The sequence below is a fragment of the Copadichromis virginalis genome, linkage group LG19 (assembly GCF_057382275.1).
Source record: "Copadichromis virginalis isolate Kocher_CV1m ecotype Utaka linkage group LG19, C_Virginalis_male_GT1.1, whole genome shotgun sequence".
NCBI classification, from domain to species: Eukaryota; Metazoa; Chordata; class Actinopteri; order Cichliformes; family Cichlidae; genus Copadichromis; species Copadichromis virginalis.
This window is the reverse complement of record NC_140636.1, coordinates 30,879,608-30,905,619: the sequence shown is the minus strand read 5'-3', so window position 1 is coordinate 30,905,619 and position 26,012 is coordinate 30,879,608. Positions and strand designations below refer to the sequence as shown.

General features: G+C 40.2%; 2 protein-coding genes across 3 annotated transcripts; one reads left to right on the top strand and one right to left on the bottom strand.

The window, feature by feature from the left end:
- The first annotated feature begins 434 nt into the window (after window positions 1-434).
- On the top strand, window positions 435-4,468 carry LOC146686465 (peptidase M20 domain-containing protein 2-like). The gene is made up of 7 exons (XM_085442130.1): window positions 435-1,028; window positions 1,413-1,561; window positions 1,683-1,825; window positions 2,821-2,975; window positions 3,284-3,410; window positions 3,580-3,687; window positions 3,814-4,468. The coding sequence occupies exons 1-7, from the start codon at window positions 615-617 to the stop codon at window positions 3,948-3,950; spliced, it is 1,233 nt and encodes a 410-aa protein (XP_085298256.1). The 5' UTR covers window positions 435-614; the 3' UTR covers window positions 3,951-4,468.
- Window positions 4,469-5,858: 1,390 nt separating this feature from the next.
- On the bottom strand, window positions 5,859-25,787 carry LOC146686464 (gamma-aminobutyric acid receptor subunit rho-1-like). Of its 2 annotated transcripts, none has more exons than XM_085440621.1 (11): window positions 25,725-25,787; window positions 21,998-22,207; window positions 17,706-17,756; window positions 17,512-17,618; window positions 16,488-16,555; window positions 14,995-15,218; window positions 13,951-14,033; window positions 13,540-13,680; window positions 12,903-13,055; window positions 9,775-9,971; window positions 5,859-7,795 (listed from the first exon to the last, which is right to left on the bottom strand). In XM_085440621.1, exons 2-11 carry the CDS (start codon window positions 22,102-22,104, stop codon window positions 7,493-7,495), a joined length of 1,434 nt encoding a protein of 477 aa, XP_085296747.1. In that variant the 5' UTR covers window positions 22,105-22,207; window positions 25,725-25,787; the 3' UTR covers window positions 5,859-7,492. The 2 variants fall into 2 exon arrangements, with proteins under 2 accessions (XP_085296747.1, XP_085296748.1); XM_085440622.1 differs by lacking the exon at window positions 25,725-25,787 and adding an exon at window positions 25,356-25,536.
- Between the last annotated feature and the right edge of the window lie 225 nt (window positions 25,788-26,012).

Here is a 26,012-nt window from a genome sequence, read left to right as displayed (position 1 = left end):
GGGACAGGATTAAGTGGATTAAGTGGGGTCAGCTCTAGTCTGTTCATGCTGGGCCTGCCCACTGCAAATTTTGCACAATGACACTGGTGTAGTTTAAATTTTGTTTTAAAACTGTGTTGCAGACTGGACGGTCTGTTAAAGTATTTTAAAGGATAGATGCTCCAAAGTCATCAGCATCACAAACACAGCGAGAGGTCAGGTTTTGTGAGTCGGGTGAAAGCTCTGTCTGCCTGTTTCAGCATGTGTCAGTCAATATAGCTATGACACTAGCTAACACTGTAATTAAGTTTAAATTGATAAAAAAAGAGAGAGACTATTATGTTCTTTTTCTTGCTGTAGAGTTGGGCGTTTTAACATAGGAGTTAATGGGACCACGTGGCCATTTGAGGGACTGCAGTTTCAAGCACTTAACCTGTTTGCGTTCATTTATTTAGGACATGTGAAGCCACAGCGGACGGCGCGTCCCTCTGGGTGATCCAATCTACCACCAGCCGAGAGCAAATTCATTTTAAATGTAGGCTACACGGCCTTTGATCAGCCAGCAGAGGGAAGCACATCAATGCTTCACTGGGATACATTTCCTGTGTTTTTAGGAGTCCAGCTCTAACGCCTGCATGCTGTCGGGCGATATGGAGAAACGACAGCAGATGAAGGACGACCTGCAGCGGTGCATAGACGCACACAAAGGCGAGCTGCACAGTCTGAGTAGAGACATTTGGAGCAATCCTGAAGTCGCCGGTAACGAGAAACATGCGCACGACCGGCTTGTCCGCTTCTTTTCTCAGGACCAGACATGGACGGTCCAAAGTCACTACAAACTTCCGACCGCGTTCAGGGCCAGCTGGGGTCCAGTTGGTGGAGGGGTGGGAGACCCAGTGTTGAACGTGGGGTTCCTGTGCGAGTATGACGCCCTCCCAGGTATCGGCCACGCGTGCGGGCACAACCTGATAGCAGAGGTGGGCGCTGCGGCCGCTGTGGGGCTGAAGGCTGCTTTAGAGAACCAGACCGAGCTCCCGGTGCCTGTGAAGGTAACTGTCGCCGGGTTTAACGGACTTAAACAAGTCACACCATGAAAACCGAGTGCGACACACTGTGAAGCTGAAAAAAATCCCAAGCACTCCTTTAAATCCCCAACTCTGTTTGCTGTGACTCAACAAGTGCAACAAATGTAATATGATGTGAATAATTAGTCTCATTTTTTATTTTTTCAATAATAGGAAATAAACTTCTATCTTTAGAATATGTTATGATTAAATGTCTTAAAGTGGTCTCGTGTAGGGGGGTGGATTTGTTACTCCAGTCTTTATTTAAAAGCGTTTCTGTTTTGATGAAAACTCACATCTACTAAAAAAGAAACTAAGATTCCAGTGAGCAGACCTGACATTAAAATATTCTTTTACTCTTTATTATAGATAACTGTTCTGGGAACTCCTGCCGAGGAGGCGTTAGGAGGAAAGATTGAGCTAATCAATGCCGGGGCCTTTGCTGATATTGATCTTGTCTTCATGGCTCATCCAGCTCAGCAGGATGCTTCGTTTCACCCTTGCATCATAATCGAAGAGTGAGTTCTTCTTCACTGCTTCATTTCAAATTCTTTTACTTCTCTCTTAATCTCTCACAACGAACACCTAACCTTCACATTTCTTCGGGAACTCTTAACCGACCGTGCTGATGTTACACAGGATGTTAGTGAAGTACTATGGGAAGGCGTCTCATGCAGCTGCATACCCTTGGGAGGGAGTGAATGCCCTGGATGCGGCCGTCCTGGCCTATAACAACATCTCTGTACTCAGACAGCAGCTCAAACCAGACTGGAGGATTCATGGTGAGGAAAAGCTGTGGTAGGGTCACTTAAAGCTTCAGACTTTAGTGTCGACCTTGGAGAAAACGAGCATCTCATCTTTGATCCATCCTAGGAGGAGACACAAATCCCGGAAGGAAAATAAAACCCTCCTCTTTTCAGTGCCGTCAGGTGCCTCCTTATCCTTTACTTCCTCATAGTTTATTAGTTCATCTAGCCGATAGCTAGCTCATCATTATCTGTCTGTCCATTCACATTCACAGGAACTGGTATGCCTCCTTCAGTAGGGGTCAGAACTTTCATACAATGATCACCTGATAGGTCTTCAACTAAATTTTGTTTGTTGTTTGTTTGTCGTTTTAAAGGTGTTTTTCCATTTTCATACGATAACCTCCATGCACACTGCTTATAATTTCACCAAGTTCTCCTAGAATCATTAATATGGTTTATACTATCACATGCTGATGTGTTCACATGCATTATATTGACTATATGCATATTATATCATGCATAGTACTAAGTTACATATACTTTACAGCTGCAGGAGGTTCTCTGCTGTAGAAACACATGCCATGAAGCTCCCAGCATACAGTTTTTGTACTGATCTTAATGCCAGAAGAGGTTTGCACCCTGCTGTGTAGCTCTATGTGGTCTAACACTTCATGGCTCAGCTGCTGTGGTTTCTGCACGTTTCCACTTTGCAATAATACTTCTTAAATTTGATTGTGACATATCTAAGAGGGAAAAAACTTCACAGACTGACTTGGTGCATCCTGTTACAGCACAATACCCAAATTCAGTGGGGTCTTTGGAACAAACCATTCTAAAACAATTGTTGGTCTTTGACGTGCCAGTGGATTTTAATACTCATTAGTTTGTGCAGTGCAGTCCCCCAAAGACAAGGCAACTTATGATTTTCTTTCTGTATCACACACTTCACAGTATCCTGTGAAGTGTGATTGATCATGAGCCGGGTGAGCTGCTGAATTATTGACGTTCTGATTTTGTCTTTGCTACAGGCATCATCAAACACGGAGGAGAGAAGCCCAACATTATCCCGGCATACACTGAATTAGAGTTTTATTTGCGCGTCCCGTTGCTCAAAGACCTATGTGACCTGAAGGCTAAAGCTGAAGCTTGCTTCAGGGCAGCTGCCGGAGCAACCGGTTGCCAAGTATGTTTATGTAAAAGCGTCTTCAGTTTGCTTTCCTGTATGTTGGAGACATGTAGAAGCAGTCTATGTTGATACAGCAGTGCTAGAGAGTACTGCTGTTATATAACAATCCCCCTTTTTACCACATCTCCATAATTACTGTCCAAGTGCTGAACTTGTGTTACATAATTCATGATTATCTTCAGGCTCCTTTTCTCCTTCGTCTGCATGTGCTTCAGGCAGTTTACATTACTATGCATGCATGGCCTTATGTGCTGTTAAACATGACAGGCCAAATGTGCTATGGTCTTACATTTACTTGCATTTAGGTGGAGATCACCTTCCCAACCCCTACCTACTATAACATTCTACCTAATGCCACACTGGCAAGCATGTATGAAAGCAATGGAAAAGCTTTGGGAATTCACTTTCCAGAGCAGACAGCCAGCTTCTGCGGTAAGCATAAATGACAATATTATAAATCACTTCTGTCCCTGCTCTGTGCAAAAGAACTGTATATGACAAAATGTCTAACAGCAGAACTGTGATTTAGTGTTTTTTCAGCATTGTTGTTCACTGAATCGACACTGAACCACTATCACAGTGAATTCTAATCACCTGGCAGGTTCTACAGACTTTGGCAACGTGTCATTCATAGTCCCTGGTATTCATCCGTTTTTCTACATCTGCACTGATGCATTAAATCATACGGAGGAATACACCGAAGCAGCAGGTATTTTGGCACGTGGCTTTTGTGAACTGATGTTTTATAATTAAACCGAATCAGACTGTGATAAGGGAAATTTAGCCATCATCTCTTTCATGTTTACTCTGTGCTTTATATTTCTTACTCTGCCAGGAGCTGAAAAGGCCCAGTTGTACACCCTGAGGACAGCCAAGGCCCTGTCTATGACAGCTGTGGATGTAGTGTGCTGTCCTGATCTGCTTAAGAAAGTGAGAGACGACTTTAGACTGGCCAAACTGAAACAGAAGTGACTGGAAGGCAGTGATTGTCATGGTCCTGGGTCCTTTTGACCCAGCGTTTTGTGTTTTCTATTAGTGTGATTGTTGGTTCTGTTCTTCCTCTGTTTAGTGTTTACTCTGTCCTGCCCGTGTGTTCCTGTATTAAGTCCGCGTTTCTTAGTCTGTGTCCTTGCATGTGTAAGTTCCTGTTTTATTGTGAAGGTCTGCGTCTTATGTGAGTGTTTTCAGTTCGCCTCCCTAGTCTCGTCACGTTAATCACTCCCAGCTGTGTCCCTCACCTGTGTGTAATCTCCCTGTGTTCTCTGAGTGTTTTTAAGTCGTGTCTTCTGTCTTAGTCGTTGCTGGTTCGTCTGTGTTGTTCCCCTCCATGTTCTCGTGTATTCTCCCTGCATCTCTGTTTCTCGACTCAAGGTTTCAGGTTTGTTTTTGCATAGCTTTTCCCAGTTTAGTTCATTCTTAGGTTTTGGTTTTCTTCCTCCTTGTCCCTGTTTGTTTCACCCTTTTGTTAATAAAGCTCGCTCACAACTTAAGCAGTCTGCATCTTGGGTCCGTTTTATATTCTCACACGGCCTGCCTCGGCACCCCGTGACAGTGATAGAACTCCCTCGTGACACTGAAATTAGAAATACATCTAGGAGAAATTATAAGGTTTAAATAACAACAAGTAGGCACTTTATATTTTTTTGCTAAAGATCCTTGAGCGTAAGAGAAAAACCCCACAACAATCAGATGGTCCCCTATGTCCAGGCACTTGGTGACAGTGAGAAGGAGAAACTCCGTTTTAACAGGAAGAAACCTCCAGAAGACTCAATATCAGGGAGGAGCAGAATCAAAACTGGGAGAGAGAAAAGAGACCAAACTGAAAGCAAACGATAGAAAGAAAAAAGAAATGTAATCGCATGCTGTAGTGCATCATTGGAACTCCTCCAGCAGCTTCGGTTCCACAGAAGAGAGGCCTGAAAGCTGAAGACTCTGCCTCCCATTCTACATTTAAAACTCTATGAACCACAAGTCTCTGGTAGGACAATATGGTACTATGACTTCTTTAAGATATGAAGGACTTTGCATGTGAGGAGAGGGATTTTAAATTCAATCGTGAGTTTAACAGGGAACACATGAAGGCATCTAATATCTTTCTAGTCTGTGGTAATGGACAACATGAATTTACTGATGATGAGTTTGGCATACACTCACAGTTTTACACCACAAACCTCTAAATAAATCAACCCTAAATGTATTACTCTATCCACGGGTAGCCCTATTGTACTTGATTGCATGATCATACTACCTCTCTCTCAGTCATTGAGATTTCTAGGCGTACTTTCATCAGCTACACAGCTTGATAAAAAATCTTGGCTCTTAAGAGTGGGCCCAGATGTGGTGGAAAATCAGGTTATGGACATCTTTTTGATGCTTTATCCTTTTCTGCCAGCTTTGATGTGGTGATGCCTTTGTTCGCATTTTCTTTCACTAGATTAGAAGATGGTGCACAAAGTTTAAATTGACACCTTCGGGATGTTGCTTGGATCAAAAAAAACAACAAAAACATGCTTCAGCATATCCCACTCTCTCACTTTTCTGTGAGGAAAGCCTTAATGTAATTGTATATGTATATATCCTTTTACACACATGTGAGTGGTTAATGGCATTACATAATACGCAGTGTATATGATTTGTTTTAAATGCTCATCAGCACTCAGACATGTGCCAGAGCGAGAAGAAAGACCTTGGAGCTGTGAGCAACCCAGTGACTAATAACAGTAAAGACTTATCCTCCAGGACTGTTTAAATATACTGTGTAAGTGAGCAGAAAAATGTGATTAAAATAAAGGGATCAACTGTGTTCAAATGATCCAAAGTGTTATGTTTTAGGTTTTAAGCATCTCTCTGTTTCTACGATGTTCAGCACTCAAGCTCCGATTTTCAGAAACCAAAACATTTATTAAACATCTTCCCATACATGACAGTTTTAAATACCTGTAATATTTTTTTAAAATATCTTTTGCCTAACAAAGTATAAAGTTGTTTTTAAGCTGAAAAAGACGTTAAAACTAGCAACTAACAGGTCACAGCGAACCTCAAAGCCTCACAACACCAAACAGAGGAGATGAGCTTCAGTTGTATTTAAAAAATAAAAAGAAGAAACATTAAAAAATAAAAAGAGTTAATATCATAGTCGGTGCATGGGACTTCTAAACATACATTTTTACATTTGTTGTTTTAATAGACTGCATTACTTTGCGTTTTTTACTCAACGTTGTCAAGTCACACAAACGGAGCGCAGTAGCTTGACATCAAAATAACTGCATTGATACAAATTTCACAAGAAAATTGAAGCTAAACTGAATCATATTAACATGCTGCAAAGAAAACGTGGAACTTCAAGAATAAGCTCTGAATTTGCCTTTTTTTAAAAATAAAAACATTTACTTTCATTCAGATGTTTATTTGCTTTCGTGCAGAGTTGGGAGAGTGTGGTGATATCACTTTCATGTCTGCAGTAAATATGAAGGTCTAGCCAGGAGACGGCTGAGCTGAGCACACAAGACTGGGGAAAAGGGGGAAGCAGCTGGGCGAAATTTGCCAACTACCACCTCAAAGGCTGACTAATTAACAAGATGTAATCTGTTTTTTTAATCTTTATAGAAATTGACATTCTGTTGGGAATTTAATTGCCAGACTCTTTCTTGCCTCTGAGCGTTAGCTAGGCAGTCATACCGTTAGAAAAATAGTAGGACTTCTGAGTATTAGCTAAGCATTTATACCGGTAGAGAAATAGTAGCACTAATCCCCTTATAAAACCAGGCTTTTATGGTTGTTTCTGTATGGATTCAGTCAAAATATATAACTTGCTGTAGTTATTATAGAAATGCTGGACGGAAACAAGTACCTTGGCTGTTTAACCTGGTTAGGGGTTTTATGCTAAGCTAACTGGCTATTACTGGATTTAGCCATATATTTAATTACAAGTATGAGAGTGGTATCAAGTTTCTCGCCGCTATATAACAAACAAACATATTTCTCAACATGTTAAATTAAACCTTTAAATATTTTTAGTCTCTTATTGATTGTCAGGTGTAGCTCATAAGAAGAGGAAAAAGGATCCGTCTATTTGCTGGCAATGCTAGCCAATGTCAGTATGTTTTCAGTTCACACTTTCGGTGTTGAAAGTGTGCTTGGAGTCACTGCATCTAGAACTAGAAGTAGTTAGCCTGAAGAGTGACACAAGTCCATGTACGTGCATCTCTGCGTCCTCAGGCGACAACAGCATTCAGACATCTTTCTGTCACCAGAACTATAGATACAGCAGAAACCAGAGAACTGATGAAGTGACTATCGATGACTGTCCTGTTAGTTGGTCGCTCATATTTCTTTTTTAATCATCGGTGTTAAGTGGCTGGGTCAAGAAGGCAATGGTCACCAATCTGTTAGTGGTCCCCATGCATCTCATGCGCAGTTTCTCTGTCCCAAACACTTCAAGTGCAGCATCATCTTTCCTGAGCTGAGCTCCTGCTGTCCCAGCATGCACAAAACAGCATTTCATGCATCATAGGTTACAAGTAGATGGACCAGTAGATGATGTTAAAAAGGATGTAGGCTCCAGGAAAGACGACCCTTGAGTACTTGTCTATGGCATGGGTGTCTATCCAGATGTTCACGTAGCCTCTAGATGCCTTCACCTGGCCTGTGATCTGTGGGTCGTTCAGTGCCACTTGGGCCAAAATTCGTTCCTGGCGGCCCCCGTTTTCTGGCAACCCATAATTTCCAGTGATGTTGACATCTGTGGACCCATATCCAGTGATCTGGGGGTCGATCATCATTTCATCAGGGTTGCCAATGCCGCATGTACATGGAAGCTAGCGAAAAACACACGAAGAGTTATGAATTACAGTAGACTTTCTATCATTATAAATAAGTGAATTCCTCCTATATGTATGATTGTCTGTACACTCATGGCCTTTAAATAACTTTGGTAGGAAACATTTATGGAAGGATGTTTGTGCTGGAAATCTTCCTCGGGGTACGTGGGCAATTTGGCTCCATATGCTGCAGCAGTTGGCAGATGAAGAATACCAATATAGTTAAAGAGCTGTAGTCCCAGAAATAATTTCCCATAGCCTTGAGAGCAGCTTAAAGTAAGCCAGTTAAGAAAATATATCTGTTTATTGGAAATGCATATAAATTATTAAATCATGTTTTCATCAGTTTATAATTATTTTAATATGGAAAATATTTCAGTATAAAATTCAGGTCAGCCTAATCAGAGTCGACTTAGACGAAACTATTATTACGTCTCGTAAATGTTTCCATCCTTGGTTTTATTAACTGTATTATTTGCAATAACCATGTACCAATAACAAGATTCAAATTAAGAAAAGTAGAGCATTTTCACAGATTTGTAGTACAATTAAAATTGAGATATATTAGGTATATAAACATATACACAAAGTGCATCTGTTGAAGGTTGTTACTTGTGCGGCTCTGTAACATTTCCAGCTGCTACTTTTGACACTAATCACTAGTCTGCAGTGCACGTTCAATGTCCATCAGTGTGTCAAAACAGAAACCCTTCATCTTGAATTTCAATTAGCATCTTGTGGAAGAGGAGGAAGTCTCAAGGAGCACTTTCTCCAGCAATGTCAATTGAAAAGTTGCGCACACTTATCTTTGGGCTTGAACATTATAGACTCTTCCTCTGAAAACAGCTGCTTGGTCTCTCAGACCCAGCTGTCATCGATATGATCCTCTAGGGAAAGTCTGTTCATTTTGACACTGATGTTGTTCACATTTCGTGCCAGTTTAAGGTTCGTGGTGAAATTGCAAACTTGTGTCTGTATAATTTGTCAGAACAGACTTTTGCGAGTGATCTAAAAACAACTATGCTGGAAACAGCTTTGCTCTTTAAGGTATGATTGGCCAAATGTAAATAATTTTTTTGTATGAGCAGAGCATTTTGATCACTTCTTGTAAGCAATGACATATTAGATTCCCTTATTTATGGTCATGATGATAATGTTTTGAAATGCTCAGTTAATAAAGTAATTCCAGTACAATGCGAGGTAATATACAAACCTGAGATTTACGACATGGCCAAAAGCTTCAAATGAAAATTTTAGAACTACAAAGGGAAAAAATGTACTGTACCAAAAATATGACGTACTGTGGAAATTCGAAAATTAGAAATTAGAATGAATATCAAACAGGTAAGCAGTTACAGCGCCTAACCTGTCATAAAACAAGAAAACACATATTTTAGAATTCTGTAAAAAACTTGTTTAAAACTAAAAATTGTATTATTATTTATCAGTTAAGTAACAAATGTTTTATTCCCAAATCTGAGCCAGCACACAAGACTTTAATCAAGTATAATATTTTTTAAAACTAATAGTTCTGTTCAGGAAATGCAAGCAAAATAAGTAATTTGAGATTCTAATTAAAAAAATAATAGTGTGCTTTATTACTCTAAATTTGAAAATGAATGGATGACTAAAATAATTATATTTTAGCATTAACCACTAAATACATAAAAAAAATAAACCTTACATCGGGCAGTGGACAAACAAATTTAAGTACTGTTTTAGGTTGTAGCTTTCACAGCTTATCCAAAAAAAGAAAAGAAAAATCAGATATTTGCATCCTTACACTACTTCTAAAACTAAAAAAATGTGTCAGAATAAAACATGCTGCTGCATAAGTCATTACACAGATGTGGTGAAGATAAAGTATCTGTGTAAAATTTGTCAGTGTGAGCCATTAAAAAAAAATCAAAAGTTAAGTCTGTTCTTAACCAGAGGCAAAGTCAGAGGAGGAAAAAAACCATGAAAGGAACACTTACTCTCTCCCTCAGCTTCCTCTCTTTCCTCTCCTGTACGGTGGAGAGGTAGTTCACCGCTGCGTACTCTATCACCGAAAGGAAGACAAAGACAAAACTGACCCAGAGGTAAATGTCCACAGCTTTGATGTAGGAGACCCGAGGCATCGAAGCATTGACCCCGGTGATGATGGTGGACATGGTCAGCACGGTGGTGATGCCTGAAGGGAATCGAACAAAGTTTAGTCACAGCTGTGTTGCTATTTAGTCTCCCACAGACTAAATAGCTCAGAAATGGCTACATTTGGGGTGTAATAAATCAGAATCTTTATGTTCACTATAGACTTTGGTGAGATTCCACTAATAGCTTCCACCTACTCACTGTGAAAGCTGATGGGAAACTGGGGGTCTGGACCCCCTGAAAGGATTTGAGATGATTAGTGATGAGGGTAAGGAAAAAATGCACTAAATGTCTTCCCTAAAATTTTTCCACTAGTAAGATTTGTCCCAGCTCAGATAATTATTGCATAATACTGTGAAATGTACGATGATTCATGCTTTTCCTAGGCTGAATTCTAATAACCCAGCTCGTGTCAGTCTTTTCTGCTAGCACCACTTGGCTTAAATTGGGGGTTTTGAATCAAACGACTGTCGGATGGATTGCCAAGTCAGCGCTAAACTCCCTGTATAACTTCACTATCAGCTAAAGATTCAGAGTCTTTAGTTTCTTAATAAATTCTTCTTGTGTTGGTAGCTGGTTAGCTAGCCTTACCATGCTAACACGCATAGTGATAATGATACGCAGTGTTTAGCCTAGTGTTTTCTAGCATAGCTGATAACTCTTTGCTTCAAGAATGAAATGGAAATTTTACTTATGTGGTACATTTGCCACTCTCACTGTGCTTTAGATAGAAAGAAGTACCCACATATAGTTTAGAACCTAGCATGCAGATGTAGATGATGGAGCGAGATGGAGGCAGATGACCTGCTGTGGCAAGCCCTAATGGGAACAGCTGAAAGAAGAGGAATGATCCTAACATGCATGGCTTTGGATTGTGGGAAGAAACTGGAAAGCACCAGTAGAAAACCCACTAGGAGACGGGGAGCATGGGGAACACGCAAGCTTCACAAGCCCCAGCCAAGAGGTTCAAACAAAGACGCTTCTTCTATTATTTAACAGTGCCAACCACAGCATATACAGTACTATGCAAAAGTTTGGCTCATTGATTATTTTGCTAGGAAAATGAGAAATAGATACAGTAATTTATTGAAATATGCAAACATACATGGGAACATGGCTGCAGACACTTATTGTTCTACCTCTTTCCTGATCTCTGTACACTGACAAAGATTTGATCCAAAAAATGTAAATTTAGATTCATCACCACATAAGACCTGTTGCCACTGATTTTTAGTCCACTTTTAATCCACTTTAGTCCGTTGTGTAATTTGCTATACCTCAGCATTTTCTCATTGTTTACCTTCCTTAAGAATTTTTGACAGAAACTCTTCCACTGAGATTATTTCTCATTAAGCTTTAGCAATAGTTCACGTGTCACATCTTTGCAGGATATTTCTTCTGTATTTCCATATTTCTTTCCCATATTTCTTTTCTGTTGACTTTCAGATAGTGTTCATCTGCTGTAGATTAGTGGTGTGCGGATCGATACTGAAATATCGATTCTTCCGATACCAGCAATTTATGTTCTAGAATCGATTCTCATATTATAATATCGATATTTTAGTACTCTGGGGTAAATTTGTAGTTTTTCTATTCAAATGAACGCAGTGGAAAGAAACTATACAATTCGGATCGTCTAATTTGGAAGGAACTACTTCCTCTTACGCCTTTCATAGTCATATGCGAAATACGGCTGTATAAATGTGTCGCAGCCCCTGGCGTGCACACTCACAACAATGGCTGAGCGCAAACAGAGTCCTGTGTGGACACGTTGTTGTGGCAACACCACTGACCTCGTCAAACACCTCGGAGTAAATCACATCACAGAATATGATAAGCTTATGTTGAGGCGAACTGAAGAGGAGGACAGGGACAGGTGCTGCTAGGGCGAGACAGACATCTCTCGCAGAGTCCTTTAGTGCTGCAGGCAGGCAACATGTTCAAATGGCGCACAACGTCAGTTTTTTTTATTTCTATATGATTATTCTGCATTATTAAGCAATAAAAACAAGTTGTCTGATGTCCTCTAATCATTATGAAGCAATATGGTTATGTTATTATTACAATTACATAATACAATTATATATTGTATTATGAAATGCAATGAAACATTAAGTTTTTGTACAGAGTATCGGTATCGGATCAGTATCGCTGATACCACCCTGAATTTTACTTGGTATCGGATCGGAAAGGAAATCAGTGGTATCGCACATCACTACTGTAGATAGCTTTTTCGGCCTTTCACGTCTTCTTTTCTGTCCTCACATTTTTTAAGGACACACTGCACATAATGCCAAGGTCAGCCAAGTTTCCACCAGTTAGCTCTTTGGGAAAGACTTGGTTGGTGCAAAAGATACTATTCAATGCATGTCAAGCTGTCTTATCTTATGGAGATTTTTCAAAGGCTCGGTTAAATAAATGGGAACAAATGTGTTTTTGCTGCTAGTAACAACGTGCCTGAAGATATAAAACTGGTCATTGTAAAGCAGCTCAACAAACAACAAAACATTCCTCTGAAAATGTTCAAACACAAGGAATTTAAAAAAAAATGTCCCAAGTGCTCAAGAGAGTTACGAGAAAGTCTGACTCGTTTGAAGCAAAAAATAAAGAAAGGAAAGGTGGCTCAAGTCTTTTGCACAGCACTATAAACATGAAAAAAAAAAACCAAAACAACCCCACATATTGATTTACTTCATCGTTCATTTTTGAGCTTTATCTCACTCGGTGGTAATATGGCAAGAAATGAAGATAATTTCATTGGATTTCTGGAATGATCTAAATTACTGTATTAATATATAATCTAGTGTGTTCATTTGTATTTTGCAGTTTATTAGGTGCTGTTCATTGTTCTTTATTTTATGTCAGTTTAAATAATCAGTTTCATAAATGTGGGATAGATCTCAGTATTTTTCATGTCTAATTAAAATAAAAGTAAGGTAAAATAATAGTTGATTTAAGTAGCACGGCGTACCTAGCGGTACCCTGGCGGGGACAGCCCTTCGGTCAATCCAGAACGACACCCAGGAGAGCATAACCATGAGAGTAGCAGGGAAGTAAGTCTGCAGCAGGAAGAAGAATATGTGGCGCCGCAGGGTGAAGTGGATGTACAAACGATTGTACCAGCCTAGGAAAAAGAAATATCACCATTATTCACACATTGTCATACGCTGGCTGGCATATATACCATATCAGCACTTTAAGCAGAGGTTCTCAGCTATTCTGGCAAAGAATGATAGGACACCAAATCCCTTTTATGCTTCAGGTTGCTCTGAAAAGTGACATATGATAATCAAAAGGCTGCCAGGCTCTCAGTGTGGCTTTCTAGCAGCATACAAGTAGTTGGCAGGAGTCTGATTCATTTTGTTTCGCAGTAAGGATAAAATATTAGTGTAGTCGTTTTGGTTTATAATTCAACGGACACCGTTTTCTTGTATGGAAGATTTGATCCTTTAGCTGAAAAAGACTTACAAAGGGAAATTAGAATTATTGAAGTTTTAATTCAATTGTGATTTAGTTTTGCATGCATTACGCGCGCGTTTGTCGCATTTACATAATCGGTTGGATTTCGGTGTCTGACTTAGAAGTAGGCGGGTTGTGGATTACGGTACCTGTGCTGCTGTAGAAAGCCAGCTTGGTGGTGGTGTGAAATTTCTGGATGAGGAACTGGGACAGAGATATTCTGTCGTCTGTGTTCAGGGATTCGTTTCCTTTCTTCCAGTAAAGCATCAGGTCGTCATCTGTGTACGCATCTGCAGAGGAAATGTGAACAAGCCAAATCAGGACAGGTAACGTAGGTCCGAAGAAAAAAACAGAAGAAACACGACAAAGGTGCCGAATCCAAAGCCCCAGTAGCTTCTCGTAGATGCTGAGAGTTTCAATTACAATCCTAGGACTTTCCCAGACTTAGGACTGGTGAAGTTATGGGAAAAGAATTAGAAAATGAAGAGAAAAGATTCCCAGAGAAAATAAGAGGTGTGTCTGACAAACATGTTTGGCCAGATTCTGTTCAATTCACTCACAGCTCTCAATCTCCAGCGAGCAGGTTTGGGTGTCCAGGGGAAAGCGGCTGAGATCCATGTTGCACATAGCAGTGACTGTGACTCTGCAGGGAAAACAGGCAGGACACATCAGAGGAGCAGGAATGTCAGCTTCAAAAATCTCCTTATGCAGGTTTCTAAAGTTCAAACTCAGGCTGGTTCTTTTGTGCATCATAATGAGACTCTGACTTGACGTGTCCCTTTTATATAGCCGTTTTTGAAAGAGCATTATTAAAGATGGTTTTTTTTCCAGGTCCCTTCTTATACAGCAGGGGTGTCAAACTCAAATACACAAATACAAAGTTGCGGGCTAACGTTAATATTTATTGAAATATATTTATTCCTCCAGATATAAGAATGAATCTTTTCTTATGGACTCAAACACGTTTTGCTGGAAAGCTGAATATGGAACAAGCAAAGCTTAATACTAAACAATATATATATTACCTGTATAACACCAGTAGGCCAGCTCTAATAGTAATTTGGTATGGCTTCGCAGGCCAAATGTAATTAGGCTGCGGGCCAAATTTGGACACCTATGTTATACAGTCTCCCACTGGAGGGTTGTTTGAGTTCTATCCACTCTCACACTTGTTTTCTCCAATTTTAATCAAGTGTCCTTATGCCACAGCGTCACTGGAACACAAACGGGTTTAGAAATGACTTTCCTGATTGAATAGAGGTTAAAAAATGACTTGACTTCTCCCCTCCACTCTGCCACGCTAATTAGAATAATCAAATGCTGTTTCACGAAATGCTGATGGACCTGCTGTGATGTTCCACACAGGAAATCAAAGGCGACCTTTTTAGAGATTTTTGTATGGTTGTGTGTTTTAAGGTTGTTTTGTTTCTCTCTTTTTGGAATGAAACCTTTTTATATTGTGGTGGTTTTCATAATTTTCATTAAGCCTTCCTTTCACTGTGCCTATTAAATATAAAGTGCTTGCGAAAAGCACTTTCAGGGTTAAAAGCTCTCAGAGTGAGCGAGTCTTTCTTTGCCATGTTAAGACACGCAGTGCGGTTTACCTGAGACTGTAGAGCACATTGCCGTCAGGATAAACCCTCAGCATGACGTTGTCGGTGGTGGTGTCGTGGATGAAAGAGCGCTTAGAGTGAACAAAGAACATGTCAGGAACCCAAATTTTCTTCACCAGGCGACTGTCGAAGGTCATGCTCTGGTTGTTGGTGCTTGGAAAGGAAAGCCGCTCGTCCTTCCAGTAATGACGCAGGTACAGCGTCATGGTAAAGTCCTGCAAGGGAGAAAGAAACGAGAGTGTTATAAAGTATTCGGATCTTCACTTTATTATAAACTATATGTCGTGCTTTGCAAAAAAAAGTCTAGCATTCGCATTCAATCTTGTGTCCCCTGGGAAAAGGTAAGTTATGATGCTGTTTGACTGATAATAATGACAATCAGTGTGTTGGTCACTACTTTATGGACAGTTTACGTGGTTTAGTCCAATGTTTCCCAACATAAAGGTCACAAAATAAATCCATGGACTCTTGAGTTAAAATGAAAAAGTGAGTATTCATTTAATTTGTGCCTACTTTTATCATCTCACCTGCCTTCATCAAACTCAGTAAAACTTCCTTAAACGGAGTTAAGAAATGGCAAGTTCTAATACTGCAGTAATTAAGGTGTAATTAAGGCTTATGTTCATATGTTTGAGTAGAAAACAATTCTAAAGAAGAAGAGAGAATTGTAGAGGGTTTAGATATGAGAATGGCACAATGTAATGGTATGCTTTTAATGTTATTCTAAAGGAACAGCAATATTCACACTCATGAGGTTGATGAGGTGTTGCTAGTGTTCCTCATCGCCATCTATGACAAAAGAGAAGTGCTAAAGCTGCTCAAACACTGGCTCAGAAGTTGTGATGAGAGTCATTAACGCTCACGTCACCCAGGAAATACTCAGCCGTGGCATAGACTGCTATTCTTTTTTAAACTCCTGACGAGACTAGCGTGTGAAAAACAGGACGTGTTAACAAGATTAAAAGTTTTAAATAACAGCACTGCAATATTTCTCCTTGAAATTATGCTGCCAAGAAACAGAAAGCAGCAAAAATAATAATAATAATGGATTGCATTTATATAGCGCTTTTTGAGACCCTCCAAGCGCTTTACAATTCCACTATTCAGTCACTCTCACATTCACACACTGGTGGAGGCGAGCTACAGTTGTAGCCACAGCTGCCCTGGGGCAGACTGACAGAAGCGAGGCTGCCATATCGCGCCATCGACCCCTCTGGCCAACACCAGTAGGCGGTAGGTGAAGTGTCTTGCCCAAGGACACAACAACCAAGACAGACAGAGCTGGGGAACGAACCGGCAGCCTTTCAGTTACAAGATGAGCTTCCCAACCCCCTGAACCATGGCCATGAATAAAAATAAGTCTGCTCTTATGGAAGACGAACAGTAGTTGTTTTCCTCTGCAAAGACAGGGGCCAAAGTGCACCTACCTTAAAACTGCACTCGGTATAACAGCTGACCACTGCATTGTGCAGCATCACACTTACCATGTCCACCTCTGAGATGGTATCCAGACTTTCAACCTGAACATCTACACCAACAGGAATTGGAGGACCTGAAGGAAAATGGCATCATATAAGAAATGCATTAGTGCTGACATTATTTTTCAGCAAGCAAAAAGTAAAGATGACTTACTACAAGCAAAAAGTCCTAAAGAAAAATGAATGCACTAATCGAAATAGGCAAGGACATGGTTTGTTTTTTCTGCCTGCTTATGGATGTGACAGCACCCAGCACCATTTTTTTTTATTGCAGAAACGCAGCTTCTGACAGGAACCGTGATCTCACACACACAGAGCAGCCGCTCATGACATGATGGTTACAGTTTGGCTCCGATTTCTTCTTTTGACCTATTTCAGCCTTTGTACTCTGCATCACCACGATCATCCTCCACCAGCGCACAGATACAATCAGGTCATAATAACGGCTCAAAGCGGATCCGGCGGTGAGTAAAATACAGCGCTAGCTTTCCCTTCTAGATGTACCTGCTGGTTAAACTCGGACACCGCCAAAAAGGATTCAGCGAGGGGTCATCTGGTGTTGTTTTCAGCAGCAGCAGATTGTTGTGTGATTAAAAGCGGTCTGACAAAAAAAACAGCACGTGGCTTCCTTCTTCTTTTTTAAATTTATTTACTTTTTTGGTTAAATAGGGCACTCTCATATTATCTCGACAGACAGATGCATAAAGAGAGCTAAAAAATACATAAAAACATTACTACTTAGTGTATTTTCTGAAACAAAAGCCTGTGTGCCTTTATTTCAACATAATCCTAAAGAAAGCTGACATCAAATCCCTCTAACACGCAGGGAAGCGAAAGGAAATGTGTTAACACTCTGGTGTTGTGAAGCACTGAACTGGAAAAGGAAACTCTCGCACAACTTGAAAGGAGGTTGTCAGTCAAGAGCTTAACGCTCACAAGGAAGCCGCACAGATCGTATTCAGCTGCACTTGATCCACAAGGATGCTAATGTTATCTCTTTTTCTTTCCTAATTAATTAAGAGCTTCTGACCTCCAAACGCTGGCCTCATGGTGAAATCGTGATCGTCTATTCTCAGGAGCTGCTCGGATTTTGTCATCAGAGATTTTGTCATGTCTGGGCTTCGCTTGTAAATTGGGCTGGAAAAAATAATAAATGCACAATAAACATGTTGTTACACAGATTTGAATGCTGAATATAACCCAGAAAAGACTTGTACAACTTACCTTCCAGTTTTGTGACCTCCTCCGCCATCCATCCTGGCGTCTCTTCGCAACCTGTTCCATTAAAATAGATATGCAAATGAGACCACCTTACAACGCAGCAGAGCTTTAATCAAAGATATTGTGATGCTTTCTTTTGTTTTACCTTAGAAATTCAACCTTTTCCTTATTTTGTTGGTTGTAAATTCACATATTTATTTGAATACACTGAGGAATGCTTCGTGGCGTTTCTGTAGGTTACTTTCGAATACTATTTTTTATTCAGAGTCTGGGATGATCAAAGGCCAAATACAGCAGAAACTGTGTTTGAATATTGAATACCAAGAGGCAGACAAGCAGAAAAGCACCCTGGGTATATTTTTCTAGATTTGCTTTTTAATCGTGTGGAGATTTTTTAAGGTTTGTCTGTTGTAAATAACTGCTTTTAAATATGGGTGACAAAGAAAAGCAAAACATTTCGCCTTGGTGTCTGTAAAAATGAATTTCGGCTCACTTTTTTTTTTTACAGATTAAAAAAAAATAACGAGCCAATAATGAAAACCATCTGTCCCTGCACCCCACCCCCAGCCTAAATCTATGCTGCTCTCACGTGTTGTTTTGAACATTTTCCATTCCTAAGGAGATGTAGTACATCCGGTTACGTCAGGCACATTTCATCCACAAATCACATGAGGGCAAATAATGCCCATCACATCCAATTTAGAGCAATCCAGCTCTTTTCTGGTGTCACTTTTCAAGAGGGCTGCCTCTGTATAAATGTCTTTCAGGCAGCATATTCAGTCCGCACAAACACACACACACAGCGAGAGAATGATAAACTCCAAAAAAGCATAAAATGGATTAATAGAGTAGAGCATGCTGTGACAGACAGAGAGCCAAATCCCTGTGACAACTACAGACGTGCATTAAGGAAATACCACAGAGGAAGAGAGAGAGAGATGGAGGAGAAACACAAAGCAGAGAGAGCACAAGAGAAAAATGAAACAGTGAGAAGAGGGTTTCCATCGCTGCTGGCTCCAGCGCTTTCATGGGCAACGGGTGCTGGGCCCTCCTCGTGTGCGTCTATCCAGCAGCTGGTTCCTAATCCTCTTGGCAGAAATGCCTCTCCAATCCTTTCTCTGCCTGCCTACGCCACACAGCCTGTCTGCACACTGCTCTGCTCTATGGCCCCACATTGTTTGCTTTTTCAAATGTTTTTCTTTTTATGTTTTCTGCCGCCGCGGGCTCGTGTACGCACGTCACTGCAGAGTCTGCATGAGGGTTAATGGGCCATATTTGCGTGGCGGTTGATCTGGACACATTTATGTATGCCGGTCCACGAGGGCAGAAAGCAGAACGAAACATTAAAGTAAAGAAGAGGGCGTTCAAAGTTTATAGAACGATTCGTTCATTTACATTTGAAAAAAGCTTCACAACAACTACTGAACATTTGCTGCTAACGTCACAGAAATGAACCGCTTTACTCTTGGCTAATAGGCTAATTTGCTAACAGTTATGCACGTATAAGCTGAATTTCTAGAATATTAAAACATTTTTAAAAAAGCCCAACCAGTCAGCTTTAACCAAGCATGTAGCAACTAAATTTTGTCTTTGTGCGGCAAGGAGTGATTCTTTTTTCTCATTAAATTTTTTTCTTTCCAAGGAATCATCAGAGCGACCATTAAAATTTATCCTTTAAACCTCATGAAGGTTTTTCCTCAGATCTTTTCTTGACTCAGCTGTCCTACACAAATCCTCTCCCCAACCCGCAGCTCATCCTCCTCAAGGCGGCGAGTGAAGAAAGTAAAACAGTTAACGCTCCCCCACAGCCCACGCCAGCAGCGCACAGACGCTTCTGCGATTTCACACTCAAGAGAAGAGGAGTGGAGTGATGAGAAACACAGGGAGAAAGGGTTTGATTTCTAAATACGCATATGTGATCCCCCTCCCTGCACCCCCCCCCCTTCCCATGCTAGAAGAGAAATGAGAGATTTACATTTGATTTGTATTCACAGGCTGTGCATGTCAGAGCAGAGAGAGGACTGATGCGAGAGGACTTTTAACAAGTTCGGGAAGAAAACAACAAACAGCGAAACACAGATGTGATAAAGAAGACGACACTGGCATTTAAAGATTATGCAGCGGCTTTGAGCCAGTTGTGCTTCCTGTCTTTTTCCAGATTTTCCACAGACGATTACGATTGTGCTCCTCTTGTGCTTAATGATCTTCTTAATCATCTCGGGGCTCAGAGGATCACTTTAAATGACTGGAATTTCATCGTGGCTTGTTTACATCTAAAGAGGCAGCAGACACTGCCTCCAATAGCATCACACACGCTCGCTTACTATCCTTTAAACCTAAGGACTACTAGGTGTATCAAAGACCAGCAGATACATCACATCAAGCTTGTTTATTTCACTCAGTTTTAATGGAGAGCCGATTGCTGTTTGGCATCAGCTCTGATCTATAAATATCACCAGTTATAGCATGAAAAATTGATACTGTATCTAAAGGCTGGGGGATTATGGTTTGATAGGCTTTGTTGAAAATATTAAGTGGATGCAAATCATTCAACGCTGATAGCGTACAGTTTTGCACTTTGCCGCTTGGTTAAATCTTATCTTTACCAGAGATTAAAGCAAATACAGTTTCTCAGCTGGGGCAGCTCTAGGCTAAAGTTGAATTATTTGCATATATTCTACAAGAAAAGCATTTATTTGTAAAAGCTACACTGGAACAGGCCAATCTGCACTGGTTATTTATGGGGAAAAGTGCATTTATTTGCAAAAATGTCAGGGTTGTGCGCTGATCAGAGTCTTGCTTTCATTGGGTTTTAACACCATCTGAAAGTGTGCAAATAATCTTGTAGTAGAGCTGATAGAATGACTTAATCAACCGATATCATAATTTCAATAATTATTAATATTCTAGCCATTATTTACAAAAGGTCTTTAACATATTCAGCTTCAAAATGTGTTACGAAATCTCACGAAATAGCAAACTGAGTATTTTTTCTGCTACTGAGTGGGCTGTTGGCATATTTCACCAAAGAAGCCACTTGAAGATATAATCACACTCTGCTCATTTGAAACACTTTTGCCGGAAATTTAAACTGTTGCTTTTCAAATACATGACGAACATATTTCAGAATTTTGATACAATCTCTTTTTTTTTGTGCTTTCATTTGAAATTAATGAGTGAAAAAAAAAATGGTAACATTTTGTCAAAGTGTATGATACTTTGTTTATTTCCTACCAACGTGATTCAGTCCAGTTCAAGTGTATCTGAAGTGTAATAAACACCTGTACCTCTATATTTGCATACTGATAAAAACATGAAATACTCTCAGTGGAGCTAAACCAACATGTGAATTAATCAGGTACTTCACTGACAGGTTTATAATCTCCAAGTATATTGCCAAAATTAATTAATTTTTTTTTCCAGGTCATTCTTTCATTTCTTCATTTTGGTCATTTCTTTAATTGTTACTTAGAGCCTTACTTTGTCTGTAAAATATCTTTAAAATTATATTCTTTTTGATAACATTAAGATATTCTGCTTTCTAAATACCTGACATCGGATTGGAAACTACATTCAAAGATTAAAAGATCAACCTCCTGTGGCTCAATTTTGATTTTAGTGTTTATGTTTTGTAGTGTGAAGGTCACTTTTCTTCAGCTATGCTACACAGTCAAACTGCAAAAAACAAAAAAAAAATCCCTGCCGTTTAAATCACTGATGTCAGAGCCTGTTTGATCAATACTGTGCAGAAATGAAGCGACTTTATTGACTCCCACATCTAGTTCAGTCCTAAAAAAAAGGTGGTAGTGGGGTGGAGAGTGGGGGGTAAAAGTCTAATCCAATAGGTGCATTGACAAGGCAGCAATTAGCCTAAATAATCACCTGAAAATGAAATTGACTACAACTGCTGCCGGTAGGGAAAAACGGTCATTAACTGATCTGCAGCATTTGCGGGGCAAGAGAACACAGCATTCACCAACAATACATAAATAGATGTGGGGATTTAGGTCTCCCACTCTATCCTCTCTCCAATCTGCTGTCTGAAAAAAAAAATCTATTTTCAAAGGGGGGAGGGAGCGGCACAGGTGACACAGGAAACAGTGGACAACACTGTGTGCACCTAAAACAAAAGAAAAATGAACTAGAATAAAATGAAGTTCTTAATGAAAAACTAGAAACTTCTGCAGATCGGTTTCTGTGCACATCTTCCAATAAATGATTCAGTTGAATCCTGCTGAGGCAATGCAATCAGTTTTTTAAAAAGCCCTATATATTCAACACCTTGTTGCTGTTACCTGCTTTGTTTGTAGGTTTCCAGCTTGTGACCTCTCGACTGAACCATCTTCCCAGCTGCGCCCGCCAGCCAAACACAGAAGAGCACAAACGCCGCATCCACCTGCATGGTTCACATTCCCCAGAGGACGGACCTCTCCTGTCAATCAGAATCCACTCCCCTCCTGGGTTCGGAGCACTCTGCCTTCCTGATACATTCCCTTCTCCAGCGCCTGAGCCGATAAGAAGGAGAAAAACAGCAAGAGAAGCAGCGGCGGCGACAGCAGCACACTGGGCTATTCTACGGCCTGAGTAGAAAACATCCTACGGTGCTTAATCTGCACAGTGGGAAAAGCAATTTTGACTAAACCCATAAATCCTTGAGCGTCAGATGGTACAGATTTGATCCCTCCAGCGGCGGATGTGCCTGCCTCTCTGTGCTCTGCTGCTCTCAGATACCCTGCACTCTGATGTGCTCTACTCCACTTTGCACCGCCCAGAAACACCAATTCTCACAGTGATGCAGTGTGCTCATTTGTAAGGTCAAGCTTCAGAGATACAGAGGCATAGAAGCTGAGAATGAAGAAGCTCTGAGGCTTACCAGCTCCTTCTGGTGCTGGAGTCTGATTTTGACACTTTTCCAAAAATGCATTTCTGCTTGATGCTTTTTGCAGGATTTTATGAGGTTTCATGACGGGTGAGTGATTATCTTCCATCCTGCTGTGGTGAGATATATATATATATATATATATTTTTTTTTTTTTTTTCTTTTTCTTCAAGAGACACAGATATGGGAATATTTTTGGATTTCCCCAAAAAATAATTACACAGGTAGATGTGTTGCCAGATCCAGCAGTAACGATGCCAACAGAGTTCCTCAACAAGGAAACTTTAAATCCACATCCTTCAGGTTATATATAATACTAAATATATTATATCAGTAAAGCTAATTATATTTTTATTATTTACCATGTTTACAATCAGTGATTTGGTCCTATGTATTTTCTTAATGATAATAAATATAAACACTACACGTATCTGGTAATGACAGCATACAACATTAAGTCTAAGCATCAATCGTCTTCAAAAAAAATGAAGCCAGCTGGAAGTTCAGTGCTTGTGTTTATTCAGTTTAGCAACACACGTGCGGCTGCCTCGCTATTTATCTGTCAAAACGTGCTGTCCGAGTGAGCCAGTCAAAAAAAGGCCTCACCGCTGACGTCAACATCCGCCCGGACATGTGTCCCCTTTTCTTTTTTTCCCCCCTTTTGGCACTCTGAACAGTTGGATTATAAGATCACGAATTTGGGTTAGCTCCATCTACATCAATCTAAAAATTGGTGTAAGTAATGTTAAGCATGGTTTGTTTGAGATTTACAGATTTGTATTTATTCATTTTTTTACAGTAGTAGTGCTGACCGAGCAAATGCATCAGCTACCTGCTGCAAAAACTGACACAGACAATCAACACCCAGGCATACAACACTAAAAACCAATAAAATCCATCCTTCTAGTTAAGCTTGAATCAAATTACAGCTTAAAAGCACAATCAGAATTTTGATTTTTTTTTAAATCGCTGTTATTATATTCTGCGAGGTTTTTAAAGAGTGAGTTCACACCAAATTTTGGAAAGATGAAAAAACATCGCTGCTCGTCAGCGGAGAAAATCCGATTATTGGGCTAATTGCTGTGACTCTTTGGTTCATATTTGTATTTTAACAGAGCCATGTTAGAAGCTGAATAATAAAGTCAGCCAGCGCTGGAGAAATAGTTCTTTAGTCCCGGAAGACACACTTAAGACTTTCTGTCAAAGTTTTTCTTAGTGGTTCTGAAGTTTTAGCACAGCATGGCAATGCATTAAAGATGCATCTTTCAGTTCATTATCAAAGCTCTGATTTTTCCATAAAATTCAATTACAAGGCTCAGTGGGACGGTTTCTGTGTATATCACTTCTACATCTTTACTACTTCTTTTCAGTTATTATCCAACATGTATAGCAGTACAAATATATCTGTGATTACGGACCTGATAACCCAATAATAGGCATGACATAGTGATTAGTTAATGAGTGATGTCTAACCCTAACCCTATCTGCAAATATGATGACATTTATAAAAAGCTGCATATCTGCCGTATAGAATCATTTTTGCACTTTGAAACATGGTGCCATAAAGAGCTAAGGCCATTAAAATGTTTCTTATGTGTCAAAAAGATGTTTTTTTTAGCACAAGGGAAGGGGGAGTAAAAACAAAACACACAAACATACACACACACACACACACACACACACACACACACACACAACCCTCTGCAGTTCAAATTCAGATCAAATCCAGGAGTGGGTGATGCAATCATCTACATGCTGCTGAAAGCTTACTCCCATCCAGATAGTAACTGCATTGTGAGGATTGCCAATTTTTGATTTCTCAGGTGCATTTAATATGATTTAAGCTGCTGCTAGTGATAGAGTAAATACATAAAACATAAGCAGACATGTCCATCATCTCATCGATTACTGATTACCTGACAGACAGGCTGCGGTATGTGAGACTGAGCAGTATAGGAGCTACACAGGGGCCTGCGGCGTCTCCATTGCTACTCACGTTGTGCACCTCAAACTTTTAGCACAACTCCAGGTCATGCCATCTACAGAAATACTCTGACAATTCAGCAGTGGTTGGAAATATTAGTGATGGGCAGGAGGAGGAGTACAGAGCACTAAAAATAGTGATCGACGTCAGTATGAAGAGGACGGCTACACGACTCGTGTCTATCCTGGGACAGAATGTTGATGTTGTGGGGGAGTACAAGAACCCGGGCATCTACATTGACAACAACAACAAAAAAGGGTAGGATGAGAAGGCTCTGTTTCCTAAGGAAGCTGAGATTCTTTGATGTGTACAGCAAGATGATGGATCCTGAACCATACACACTGCCAGACAGGAGTGGCGCACATTCTCCAAACAACAATAAGAATGCATCATCATTTCAACTTCCGTAACAAAATCACTAATGTGTCTTACGCATTCTCAATAAAGCAATTATTTATAATAATTTGTTTTTGTTGCATTAATATAGCATCCATGAGTGTCAGTCCCTGTTAAAACTGATATTGAAAGACTGGAATATGTTAATCTGTAGTATGACATCTATTTTGCGTCATGAGGGGCTGACATATTTTTAAACTGTTATTTATTTATTGTGGAAATCGTCTTCGTTCCCATGGCACAAACAGAGTAATAACACCAAAAGCAAAACTATCAAACTAAAAATATCAGTGAAATATGGGTCAAATTGCTATTTTAAAGCCCCTTGTTGCACAGACTTTCACAATAAGTGATTTTCTTCCAAACTGGCACAGGGGATTACAGGGTATCTTACCTGTTCTACCCCTCTACTCGACCCACATACAAGAGGTCGCCGTGCACCGGTCACACACAGCATTAAGCTCCTGTGCTGGCTGCAACATCTGTGCCTTAATGTAGCCAGAAGCTCTTAAAACACTCCCACGTGTTTACGCTGTGCCTATGAGTGCTGGGTTTGAGCCCTTTTTCTTTTTTCCCTGCGCTGCAGCTCCGTCACACTCTAGCCTTAGCCAATGAATAATCGCCGTTTCAATTTTTGCTCAATTTTGCCCTGAATTTAGTCTGTCAGACTGACAGCGTGCCCGTTTTCTCACACTTTATGCAAAATGTCAAGTCATGTGTCCTCTGTTAAAATCTTAAAGGTGATCTGGACTGCATTTCCCACCTGTTAACGCCTTCCTTTAGAGTACGATGGGCTGGATTTGTGCCTGAGAGGCAACGATGAGGGTTAAATCATGCTAATATTGTAGCTTAGTCATTGGTTGACGCAGTCCTGGCGCGGTATTGTAAAGTTTACTGAGAGCTCAAAGCTAAAACAGCTACTTGGATACTGAAGTCTTGAATATGTTTCTATGATATCAACCACGATCGGTTGCATAAAGGTTAGCTTAAACACTGCTACACAGTCACAGACGTGCTCCGGTGAAAATGAACTAAAGGTTTGTTTTGGTCG